Consider the following 13,103-nt stretch of genomic DNA (forward strand, 5'->3'; position numbering starts at 1 on the left):
TTTTGAAAAGGAAAAAAATTAGCTGGTCCAAATGCTCAATTTTACCAGTGCCTCGTTATATATAATTTCCTCTCCCCTGAGGAGTTGCTTGCGGGTTCAGTATCTCCGAAAATGAATGCAAGAGCAGTGGTAAAATTTTACATCAAAACTGAAGTTCCATTTCAGTGTTAACATACGATACCATTTGATGTCCATCAGTGATCAGTGATTTGTCAAACAATTTCAAAATGTTACAATGGAACTTACTAAAATTGGCTCCTTTTTATTTATTAAAATTTGCAATATTTTGAGGAAGGGGGTGCCTTTGGGAGGAGACAAGATTCTCATGAATTTCACAATGCCAGAAGAGGATGAGCACTCTGAGTTGAGATGGGTGATGCAAACATCACAGATGTCTTGCTATATTCCATTGCCAGTTTTAAAAACTCGAATTTGTTGTTTCCGTGAGATGAGAAAGAGCCGCAATATAATCATCCCTACTCAAAAAAAATCTGAAGTAATCATACACTACTAATGATGTGAAATGACACTAAATTGGAAAGGGAATGTAAAATATTTCACACAACGATATGTTTTTTTTCTGAATCCCCTTTCCCTGAACAAAAAACCACACCCCCAGACACATTTTGAAAATATATCCTATAAAATAAAAAGACTTTCTGCCGAGATACCCCCGGATAGAAATCGGTTCTGGTTGCCTTGGCAATGGCTCTTCATCTCCCTGGATACAAACCACTGAGGAGAAAGTGGACTGTGAACAAATAAAGATGACTTTTTTTCACATCAGTGAAAGCCCCTGTAGACTCAATCTATTGTGGCAAGTCTTGCTTTTCTTGCTGCTTGACACTCAAAAACACGTACACATTCACCCTCAGACTTGCCAAGATCATATGAGCCTACTTCAGTTTCATGAAGTCACACCATTCAATCTTTTGGTTGAACCAGTTTCATCTCTTTTTTTTGGTGAAGAAAAAGTCTCAACGGGAGCACAAATCAACAACATGCCTTGCCCGACAAATACATTTTGATTTGACTATGATCAATCACACACGCCTGCCTGGAAAAAGGATAACAATATTTTGTTGAGGTAGTCAGCCCTGGACACTGTTCATTAATTAAAGTAAAGATCTGTCAAAACAGTCTTGAACTGCTGTACACTGTCAATAATTTACTCTTGTTGAATTTGTGTTTCTTGAACCTCAATATGTCAAAGGGAGATTTACTGCAGAGAAACGGGATATAGCTATTTAATAAAAACATTTATAAAAGGAAAGACATATATTTGACAGGAATAACATTTGCTACAAGCGAAATCAGAAAACTTAAATGTCATGTTTTTCCTGCGAACTTTCTCAGAACAACACCAACAGGTTTGAAGGCAGTAAAGATTATTATTATTATTATTATTGTTATTATTATTATTATTATTATTGTTATTATTATTATTATTACAGCTGCTGTAGATAAGAGGGCATCTATAATGTGAACACTGCATGCGGCCAGTAACATGTTAAATGTGTAAACGAATAAAACCATTGTTATTAATTAATCACAAATCAACGGGAGAGACAGTAGTCAAACAAGCAATCAGGTGTTTAAGGAAAACAGAACATATACCACAAATATTATTAGTCCAATTTTTCTCATTTGGCTGGTTGAAAGTCAAAGTATTGGTTTACAAATTTGTCTGGATTGCCTTGGGCCTCTCTCTCTGTGTCTGTACAGGAAAAGCCAGGCTTAACAATTGTGTAAGAGATTCCGCTGAAGCTGGGGCCCTTCCTGTCTCTGCGTCTAGTCTTACCTTGGGTCATACTTTTTCCAATCTGCTGTAATTTATTACTTCTAGAATTCTTACGACAATCCGAGTCGAACATGTGTTGAAATTCCGATGTCAAAGAAAACAAATTACCATAGCTCTTACAAAACAAATTACCATTTTCACATTTCTATCATCAAAATGCAATGGGTAATATATTTTTCAAAGTGGAGGGCAAAAAATAAATCACTGGATGTCCTAAGACGCAGGAGAGATTTGTTTTTGTATCATGCACACAAACACTCATACAAATGTACACAGAAAATGCACCAATACAGAACACAAACATACAGATAATGAGATATCCATTTCTGCTTCAACACCTTCAAAAATTATACCTGCAATAATTATTTTGTTTAACAATACCAGTATACATTTACATGCACATAAACATGAACAATAATGTAAGAAGGATGTGTGCTTTTCCTTTGACAGCTTCTTCATATCAATTGCAACTCGGCTAATTTTCAAGGATGTTATTGGCATGTAATTCAAGCAGACATAATTTGCAACTAAGAGGTAGTGCAAATTGCTTTTTTCTAAAAAAAGAACATTTTGTTACAAATGCCAGACTGCCATTACAATAATACCACGTTGTCATAAAATATATGGAAGCTTTATCAATAAGCCTAAACTAGGACTTTCATAGTGAATTTATTTACAAATTCGTCTGGAGTTTAATTTGTATGATTATGGGGGTTTATATCATATATCAAAGTGCAAACACAGAAAATCTATTTTAAAAATGAATGTTTTTGTGAGATTGCTTTTCTTTTCAAAGTTACTGACAAAAGCACTCCTACAATAGAGTCGCACAAAAAAAATAAAATACTAAAAAAAATCTTTTAGAATATACTGTTTAGTTATCCAATGCTTTTCCAAATACTTTTTTAAATATGTAATATTCATGAATATCTCCAAAAATGACAAAAATCTGTATCCACAAGCTACACAACACAAAGACTTTAAGCAGACCTATAAATTTTGAGTTTTCAATTCCCTTTGTGATGTGACTGAATGATATAATTATCGCAAACGTTCCAGAAAGCCTTGAAACAGAGGCAAATGCTGGTAGATAAATAAAAGATGGGGAGTCATGCTGTGAACTGTGGTGAGAATGAAGCAGTTGTCAGGCCAAGGTTATCCCGACAAGGGCACTACCTGTCAATCTGTATGGCTTTCAACCAATCAAATTTGACTGAATGGGTGACACTCTTGTGTCAAAGTCAAAACATCATCTCAAAAAATCAGTCTCTCTCTGTATCTCTGTCTCTGTCTGTCTGTCTGTCTGTCTGTCTCTCTCTCTCTCTCTCTCTCTCTCTCTCTCTCTCTCTCTCTCTCTCTCTCTCTCTCTCTCTCTCTCTCTCTCTCTCTCTCTTTTTGGTGGACATACACTGTGATTTGATCACAGCACTACCAACATCTTCATGCCAAAAGGCTGTACAAATGCATTTATATTTTGTATTTTGTATTTTGTCAACAAGACCAAAGACTTTGACACTCTCTCTCTCTCTCTCTCTCTCTCTCTCTCTCTCTTTCTCTCTCTCTCTCTCTCTCTCTCTCTCTCTCTCTCTCTCTCTCTCTCTCTCTCTCTCTCACACACACACACACACAAACTGATGGTGGTCCATCCATCTCATTAACATACAGACAATCCTGCATGGTGCTGAAAAGCAGAGCTTGCTTTCAGCAGTCTGTATGGCACCTCTCTTGTCACACAGACCACAACCCTTCCAATTACAAGGACCACCTACTGTATTCTCATTTCTAACTCCCAATAGCAACTTTCATTACCCAAGACACAATTTGAAAAAGAACATGAAAATTACGGCATATCATTCCTTCATTTTGAGAAAACTTATTAGCTGCCCTTTTAGAAATCTGCCTTTACAAAAATGAGGACATCACTGACGATACTGTGCATGTTGCCCAACAGATAAAAGAGAACAACCTTACAAAATATTCCACATTTCCACAGATTATCCACAGTGTATCAAACCGACATTCTGACAAATATAACAGTAATCATATCTTTTTTTCATATTACTAAATGGCCAAGAGGCACTTTTCTGCTCACTGGTGACGCACACATTGACAATATATCATCTCAAAACTCATTACACAGTTTGTACATATACACAGAAATATTCATAAACACAAGTTTTTTCTTAAACAATATTTTGAAGTCTAATACATGGAATTTTTTTGCAGTTCAGTCAAAATATACTGTGGAGAATATATGATGATTCTTATCTCAGCATAATATATACAACAAACTGTTTGTCAGAAAAATACCTTAATCAATAGATTGTTTTCGGTCCTCTCTTGCTATAATACATCCTTGTTTGCAATTGGGCGCTTACTTTTACATTTTTAAACTGACAGATGGCATCGTCATCAACATTACATAGGATATATAAAAGCTTTCTAAAAAGATCCGAGGTAACAAAATTAGGAAAACTAATTATCCTTATTAACACGTTGTCATAGATAATGAACGACCAGAAAACTATCCTTGCTTAGTTTAGTTTATTTAAATAGCAAAGACTTCTTTCAGGACAAAATCATGATTTTTCTTTGCAAAGTTAAAATTGGTCTATTTACTTATTATCAGTGTAGCGCCCTCAACGCCAAAGGTGAGGAAGTACACCTGGGCATAATGAGGTCACAGTGACGTGTCATCGGTACACTTTATATTCTCACATGCTGTTTGAATGTGCCCTAGTTGTTGATTATTTTAGTAGTACAAGCAAACAAGCAATATTCACACCTGTACTTTTGATGGTTTCAAAGTCTGAATAAATTTAGGGATTTGGCATGGTAGAAATGTGTGGTTATGAATTTATTTTAGCCGTGCTGAAAAAGTTCACTGAGATCAACAGGTAAACTAGAGAATTCAACACTGGACACATAGCCAAATGGACATCTCTTCCTGGTTGAAAAAGAGGTCAAGCGGTGTTATTATACTCTGACGTGTCCACACTAAGGCTGGGGTATCTGGGAATTGCTCACTCACCGGACAACCATTACAGTATGATATGTGTTATGTTAATAAATATAAGGTCACTGGTGGATTGTAATTGTGCTGTACTGCATGCACTCTGCACTTGTTTACATTTCTAAATCCACATATCTCCAATTTTAGATTTTCATGTTTTTTTCCTTTGTGTTCAATGATCCATTGTGACCCAGCTGCTGTTATACATGGCAGCATGGCAAATACGAACATGTATGGGTTGGTTTGCTATCAGACCCCGATGAGAGGCAGAGCTGGTGACAGTTTGGTGACAACTCCCAAACTTTCAACATCATCAATTCTCCAAACATCACTAAAGAGGTCTAGACATCAGCACATAAACTGGTATTTGGAATGATGACAACTCCATTGTTATGTAAATCAGTCGGGGGGGGGGGGGCGTTTAGAGTTCCTGATAACTTGTGTGACTTAAGTGATCACACTACACATTCCATTTCATTGGCAAAATCATCAGCTCAACACCCATTGCTACTTCAGAGTGTGGATCTTTATTCTTGAAACATTAAAATTGCACACACTATGGTGGTAGTTTGGAACTTGCACTTCAATCGATTTTTATATAAAGGGAAAAAGAAATTTCAAATAAACAGTTGGACGATTGTGGTCATCAGACAAAAGTTGACAACATATATATCAGAGAATGTTCCAGTGGTTGCTGAGAAAAGACAGAGATCAGCTCCTCCTGGCCTGTTTTGATTGTTCATTCTGCAGAACAGAACTACAGAATTCTATTTGTCATAATCACATGCTGATAACTTTTTATCAGCAAATGAAACATCAAAACTCAATTTCTTTTATTGATTCACACTGAGGTCACAGGTTCACCATAAGTCGACCATATCATTGCGCAATAAAATCCTGGTATTCACACTGGAGGTGTGCCAAATCTAACTTTATGTGTAACTGAGTAATAATTGAACAATGACAGCAAGATAATAGACAGACAGCAGGGGACTGGTAGTATGTAATATCAGTGAGATTTACTGAAATCTTACGAGGACAGAGTCAGGAGATACTGCCGGTGTATTGATAAACACCAAAAGTACTGAGTCAGCACAAACTTTGGTTATGTTAATAAATACGGGGCATGTACTAAAGTTTTGTATATCAGGAGATACACTGGTACAAAAATGCAACTGCATCTTGCAATGATATACACGTACAATTGAAGTATCTCTCAATGCTCCAAGGGACTACATCATCACTGTGATTGTAGTTGTTCTTAAGGTGAAGTTATTGCAAAAATAGAGTACTTAACTTCAAAACATATGGAGAACTCTCTGTAATGACCCAATGTTATCATACCAAGACTTTGTCATTGGACAATGAATTACAATTATAAATATAAATATCATTGGTGACTCCCTGCATATTACCTGACTGGTGTACACTTTCAACCTCATCACCTAACAGGTCAATATTCACATGGTATTGCTTGAACGTGGGTCTGATTGGCTAGACACTGCATATTATCTGACTAGTACTTTCAATCTCATCACCTGACAGGTCAATATTCACACGGTATTGCTTGAACGGAGGTCTGATCGGCTAGGCACTGCATGTTACCTGACTGGTACACACTTTCAATCTCATCACCTGACAGGTCAATATTCACATGGTATTGCTTGAACGGAGGTCTGATTGGCTAGGCACTGCATGTTATCTGACTACTACACACTTTCAGTCTCATCACCTGACAGGTCAATATCCACATGGTACTGCTTGGACGTAGATCTGATTGGCTAAGCACTGCATGTTACCTGACAGATAAGTACTTTATAAAAAACTCATCACCTAACAAGTCAATGTTCATATGATATTGCTTGAACGTAAATCTGATTGGCTAGGCACTGCATGTTATCTTATTCATTTTTTTAATTCAATCCACTGTACAACAGGCAGATACTCAATTACAGGACGAGGTATCTGGTGTCCTTTACCTAATGAAGCAACAAGTAAAATGCCTCGCTCAAGGGCACAACACTGTGCTAGAGTCTGACTGGTATGTAATTCAAGTAACCACCATTATCAGGCTACTTAGCATGGCAGAATACACAATATTTGTGAATCAGGGCATATTTTCTGATCACTACTACCAAATATTCACACTCAAGTAGGCAATATTTGAACAGCATACATCTTTATTCTCTGTCAGTTTATCGACCTTTCTGTGTGTTAGGCAGTTTCCATCGTTGATTTATCAGCAAAAGTCACATGAAGTAGAAAACAGCTTGATCTTGGAGTCCTCTTCCCAAACTCTGCATCACATTCCCCCTCTCCATCTGATGGTGGCTATTTCGAGAGCACTTACCTAAATTCTGGCTTTCAGTAATTGCGAGCACCACGCTTGACAAACACTTCACAGAAATGTTGGACAAGACAAGCTTGTCCTTACTTACTCTCTGGCTTGTGATGATATCATAGGCACATACATACATGACAATGAACAGCTGAATGGTACATACCTTATTATCTGACTGGTCAGGGTGATATTGCAGAGCTAAACGTCCGTACGCTCGGGTGATATCGACTGGAAAAAATCAAATGAATACAATAAGTATGGTATCTGTAAAAAACATTTATCTTGTAAAATTTCAAGCTTAATATCATAAAAACACAAGTTCATCCTCTCATAACATTGCAGTATAAAATGACTAAAAAACAACATTTGCAAAAACCAATCAAGCTGATGTATTGCAGAATATTTTTGACCATGTTTCCATAATAATCTTAGGTATTCTGAGGACTACAATTCAGGTATCATCACTAGACTTCCCGCATAGGTTAGTGGTCCTCCAAGTACAGTTTTATCATGGACCTTCGCTAATTAATAACTGGTGCATCAGACCACTTGAATGGCAAATATTCATATTACAAGAAACGAATTCTGTGGTCCAAAGACCCTTCAGTTTGATCCCTTCAGACATGTGCATAAATTTTGCTATTATACCTCAAATGATGTTCTTTCATGTTTTATAAACAGCGCCCTCTATTGCCAAGATTTATTTAATTCAATTAGACAGAGACTGAGACTTACAGATGCTCATTGTAATAATTAATGTTGCACACTTCTTCAATGGCTTACAGGTAGTTGACAAACCTTTGAGGATCTCTTTATCCCTTTCATGAAAATGCCCTCTATAGAAAACCAACTATGTTTTATATAGAAAACAACACGGATGTACCACAATTTGGCGCCAAATGGGTGACTGACACATTAGAGAAATTGTGCAAATAAAAAGCAGAGTCACTGTATTTATCAGAAAGATTTCCATACTGTGGAACTAAAGTATGTATGTATGTATGAAAATATTACAAGTCTTTGCGTTTGAATGTGCAGATGGATTGCCAAAAGAGGCTGGTTGGGCACATGGGGTAATCAAACCAATGGTCCTTTTCTGTAACAACAATCATGTCCTTCAAGATAAAATTTAAGATGCATGATTAGTACTGGAATGTGAGGAATTCCTGTCTGACAAAACAACTATCTTCCTCTTCAATGCTTTGCTTGACCACATATCAGATTAGATGTTCATAGTACCAAGGACTTTTTGGATTAGCTACGGTCATAAATATTGCATTTTACATTGTCAAGGTGACAACTTCTCTTGATCAATATTGCCACAAATTGTCTTTTAGTTAACTTTGTTGCTTTTGAGAATGTTATGCTTTCGATTGGCAGTGAACCCTTTTGTTTTTTGCAAAATATACCTGTTGAGTCTTATAGATGGTTAGGAGAAGAAAAAAAGAATGGCAGAGAATTCGCACATGACTTTGATCTTGACCTTGTTGACTGTACCGGTATTTCACCTGAGATACAGGTTGGAAACTAAATACCACATATTGATATTTTTGCTGTCTTTTGCTACTGCCATGACTGACTGCTCCCTGAATCTTCAAATATCGGAAAGAAAACAATTCTGATGGCTAATTTCTGCTGGACTGCTGGAAAGTCACAGCAGAAATAATCAAGTTATCGAAAAATATCTGTGCAATTGCAACGACAATACGGCACCATGTGTAGAATTTCATTATCTGTACTCCATGGGTCAAGGTCGAATTTTCGTGCTTGTAAGCTTTTGGTTTTAGCGGTGAACCCTAAATCTATGAATATTGACAAACAAATGTCACAATAAATTGCAAATAAATTGCAGACATTTAATGGGCATCATCCCATTCACCACAGTTAACGTGTAAAAGCAGGAATCAAATCATAAAAAAATTTTAAGTATAGCACGGATGAAACAATAAAGTAGGTCAACAAATGCAAAAGCTATTACTCACTAATTTTGCATAAGTTTAAAAATCACCATGGTACATGTAAATGGTGATTTTACATGGCATTACAGAGCCTGGAGCCTAAAGTTTACCTCTCAACAAAAACAACATTCTTCCTATGCAACGCATACACAGATTATAAAACTTCTATGAACAAATTCCTGTCTCCATTTGGAAGTGATGCATATGTAGTTGAAATAAAGGCATGAAATGACACACAAAAAAAAGGTTATGAAGGGTTCTATGATCCTTTTCATCAAAAAAAATGTATAATTCAAATAATAAATATGGCAGGAATTCACTTTCTTTTGCCGTATCATGAAAGCGCTTTCCATATTATGCATTCATGAAACTACTTTTAGTAGCCAGCCTGTTTTCATTTTGGTATTTTGCAAAATACAACAGTACACCCAAGCTACAATGGAATAGAATAGGTGACCCATCAAATAAACATTTATTGGTACTGGCAAGATGACCATACAAAATAGCCACAGTGTGAATACAAAGAGGATTATTACGGCCTGGGAGGAATTCTTTTGTTTGTCTCAACAGAGCCCAGACTCTAACCCTGTCTAATCTGCAGAACCTCTCCAAGACTAAGCATGAATTCCCCGTTTTCAGATGTGATAGATCTACAAGGAGAAATGTGTGGATTCGTTTCAGTACACTTGTCAGAGAACTTTTCTGAGACTAAGTCTAAGGTTTAGTGTGTACACACAATATCATTACTGGGACATCAAAGGATATTCTGTAGGAATTCAACTTCCTGCATGGTTGCATGGTTGCATAACTGTTGAAGTAGTTTACAGTAACTGCCTAATAAACTTTCTTGTCCGACTGAAAAAGTTTCGTTGTGATGCTAGGTGCTACATGTAAACTTGCGCTGTCCTTATGCCTATAATGTCCTATGATATTGCTAATAATTATATTCTGGTCTGGACTAGAATTCATTCATCGACAATAACATGCAAACACGGTGGAGGGACGGTGATGCAAACAATTGGTGTTGGTGAGGTCAATACATTGTATTTGAATTACTTTAGGAAGGCAAATAAGAACATAAACTTGTTTTGCAGAACAAATGTCATGAAAAAACTCATCAAATATTACAGCTATTGTTCTTTTACAGAGGACAAATCTTGATGAAAACATTTTTAAAGTATTGTCAATCATATTATCACACTCAAAAGTCACAGGACTCTGAGAACTTTAACTGTCGCACTGCACACAAAACCGAATATTGACAGACATTTCGAATTTACAACCAGTATGATATGGTGCCTATTACCAAGGGCTGGCTATACCAGCCTGTCTCTGCTTGCACAGTTTAAATAAATCAGGTTTTTTCTTGAGCATTGTCAACTCAGCAGACCAGATCTTCTAAATGGTACATCTAAATACAATATATTTCACACAACGACAACACGCATTAAACCTCAATCATTTTTCTATCTGTTCTTATTGTAAACAAGTAAAAAATAAAGTTGTTTACACAACCATATGATAAGAACAGAACTGGCTATCATATGACACAGTTGAAGCAATACATCATCCACAGGTTTTACATTAAATTTTTTTCAGTTGTAAATTTATATAAATAGCAATTTTACTGCCTCTGCATTGGCAACAGAGACATGTGATTTGTCAGTAATAAACTGTCTGCAAAATGGAAAACACTTTATAGTAGTTCACATAATTTTAATTTTTTTTACGATTGAACAATCTTATACTCATTTATAGTACCACAGCCTATAGTGTACATGTATGGATTACAGTCAGACCAAACATGAATGAGCTGAACTTCTTATATAATATATATATATATATATATATATATATATATATATATATATATATATATATATATATATATATATATATATATATAGGTTCATTTTTAAGCTCTTGGAGAAAATGAAGTTTTCACTGGCTTGTTTTCATGAAAATTAAAAGTTTAATTTTCCTCCATAGTGTTAACATGGGTGGTGACCATTTTGAATTTGAAAAGTCAGTAGAGATTGGCGGTTTTTTTCTCCACCAAAATTTCCAGGTTAACCCTGATTTTTATACTTGATTTCAAAAAGAAATGGTTTACAGGTTTCCTTGAGAAAAGTTTCATCAAAACTTTAAGTCTTTCCATTAATTTCAAAGTGCAGTGGTATTACCTAACTTGATATGAGAGATGAAAACAAGGCGGCCACTGATAAACATAACCTCAAGATAGATCAAGTAGAGTAAAGTAAAGTAGATCAAGTTATACTGAATATAAATATGTAATAATAATATGAATTGATTGTATGGTATGCTAAAGAGAATACTATGAACAAAAGCATTGTTGGGATTGCTTTATGATTCATATATCTAACTAAATTCATTTTTATCACGCCCATTGTACATAACAACATTCTACTACTATATTTAGAGAAACTGCTGTGTATAAATAACGTTACTGAATCACAGACACCACCATTCAAAGATGCCATAGATGTCTGTGGCCAGCCTTTAAAAGCAGCATTTCTGTAACCGGTCTCCCTTTACACAATTTATGCTGTCTGCAGCAAAGTTAAATTGTAGGTTGGATTGGTTTTCAATCTATGGGAAGCCTAGCTTGCAGTGCCTTGTCCAATATTTGACCACCATAGCCGACACTTGATTTAATATGATGCATGAGTATGAGGTTGAACATTGCCATCGCCTGGAGGGTGTTTCATATTCCCCTGTCAAAAATACTGAACTATACACACCATATATACTTACTAAACCATAAATAAACAACTGCAAATGTCCACCAAACGTCTACATGTTCCATACACTTTACCAACAATGTTATAAGCTACATGTACACCTCACTGTTGAATGGGCAACCTTGGTATTTCAGAGAGACAGCAGATGTGGTGCACCTACGTAACATGAGGGATATGTTTTCACGATCCTTCAGGCCGTTGGACACATCGCTTGATATATTTTGACTCCAACAGGAAATGTCAATTACAATTTCACTAGATCTCTTCCCCTACAAGCAGAACAGGTTTTCTTTTTTTGCCGAGTGATTTTACTATTCTACGCAAGCATACTGATAAAATAAAATTGAAAATTACCACTAAACCCATTTATGTATTTAACTTGGGCACTACCTTATGACCAATTTTTTCTAAATACCCATCACATTTAGATGAATTTTATAAAACTATCCTTACTGATACCATTATCTCACATTAAGAGAAATTTTGTGAAGGCACATGCACTAAATCAAAGTTTGATTATATTATTTTATAAACCCATCCCTTCACCCAACCTACCGCATGGTAGTATGTGGCACTTTGTGTTCTTATTGATATTGATTTACACAAGTACATGCCTAAAAAGGCCAAATTACGAAGTGTGTGGTATTTGCTTTGAATGTTCTGTTGAGAGTACTCTGATACAAGACCATCTACAGCTGACGAAGGACTGATCTTATCAAAACATGCAGTCCAGCTTGTGATGTAAGCCATCTTTTCATGTCTCAATCATGTGAACTGAAAGTCTATGATCTTTCTTTTATTGTGTCCTCCTCTTTGACCCTTTGGGTGCTGCAATTTTTCCCACCAAAATTTTACTGCAACACTTTACCAGTTAATATAAATTTTTCTGTAAATTTTTTGACAATTTTTGACCAAATGGACATCACATTTCATGGGCATAACTCTGACAAAATTTGACAGGGGCATATTTTATAAAGGCGACAAAAATTGACTTTGGCGCTCAAAGGTTAGTATCTCAAAGTTGTTTCTCAATCCATCCTGATAAATACCTGGGCCTAATAAGGGGCCGTCGATAATAAAAGCTGACGCACAAGAAACGTAATTTCTTCGTTTTACTTGAAACCCCCTCCCTCCCCCCTCAAAACGAAAGTTCTTATGCGAAATCAATTTCGTATTATGATGCCGTTTCTGACAAACCCACACGCACCTCTTCGATACGCACGCCCAA

General features: G+C 36.0%; 1 protein-coding gene across 1 annotated transcript in view; it reads right to left on the reverse strand.

The window, feature by feature from the left end:
- LOC139151593 (trinucleotide repeat-containing gene 6C protein-like) overlaps positions 1-13,103 on the reverse strand; it is a 109,369-nt gene that overhangs the window by 75,345 nt on the left and 20,921 nt on the right. The window contains 1 exon segment of the mRNA XM_070724501.1: positions 7,319-7,383. Coding sequence (XP_070580602.1) covers positions 7,319-7,383 — 65 coding nt within the window.

Source organism: Ptychodera flava, chromosome 15, assembly GCF_041260155.1.
Source record: "Ptychodera flava strain L36383 chromosome 15, AS_Pfla_20210202, whole genome shotgun sequence".
Classification (NCBI taxonomy): Eukaryota; Metazoa; Hemichordata; class Enteropneusta; family Ptychoderidae; genus Ptychodera; species Ptychodera flava.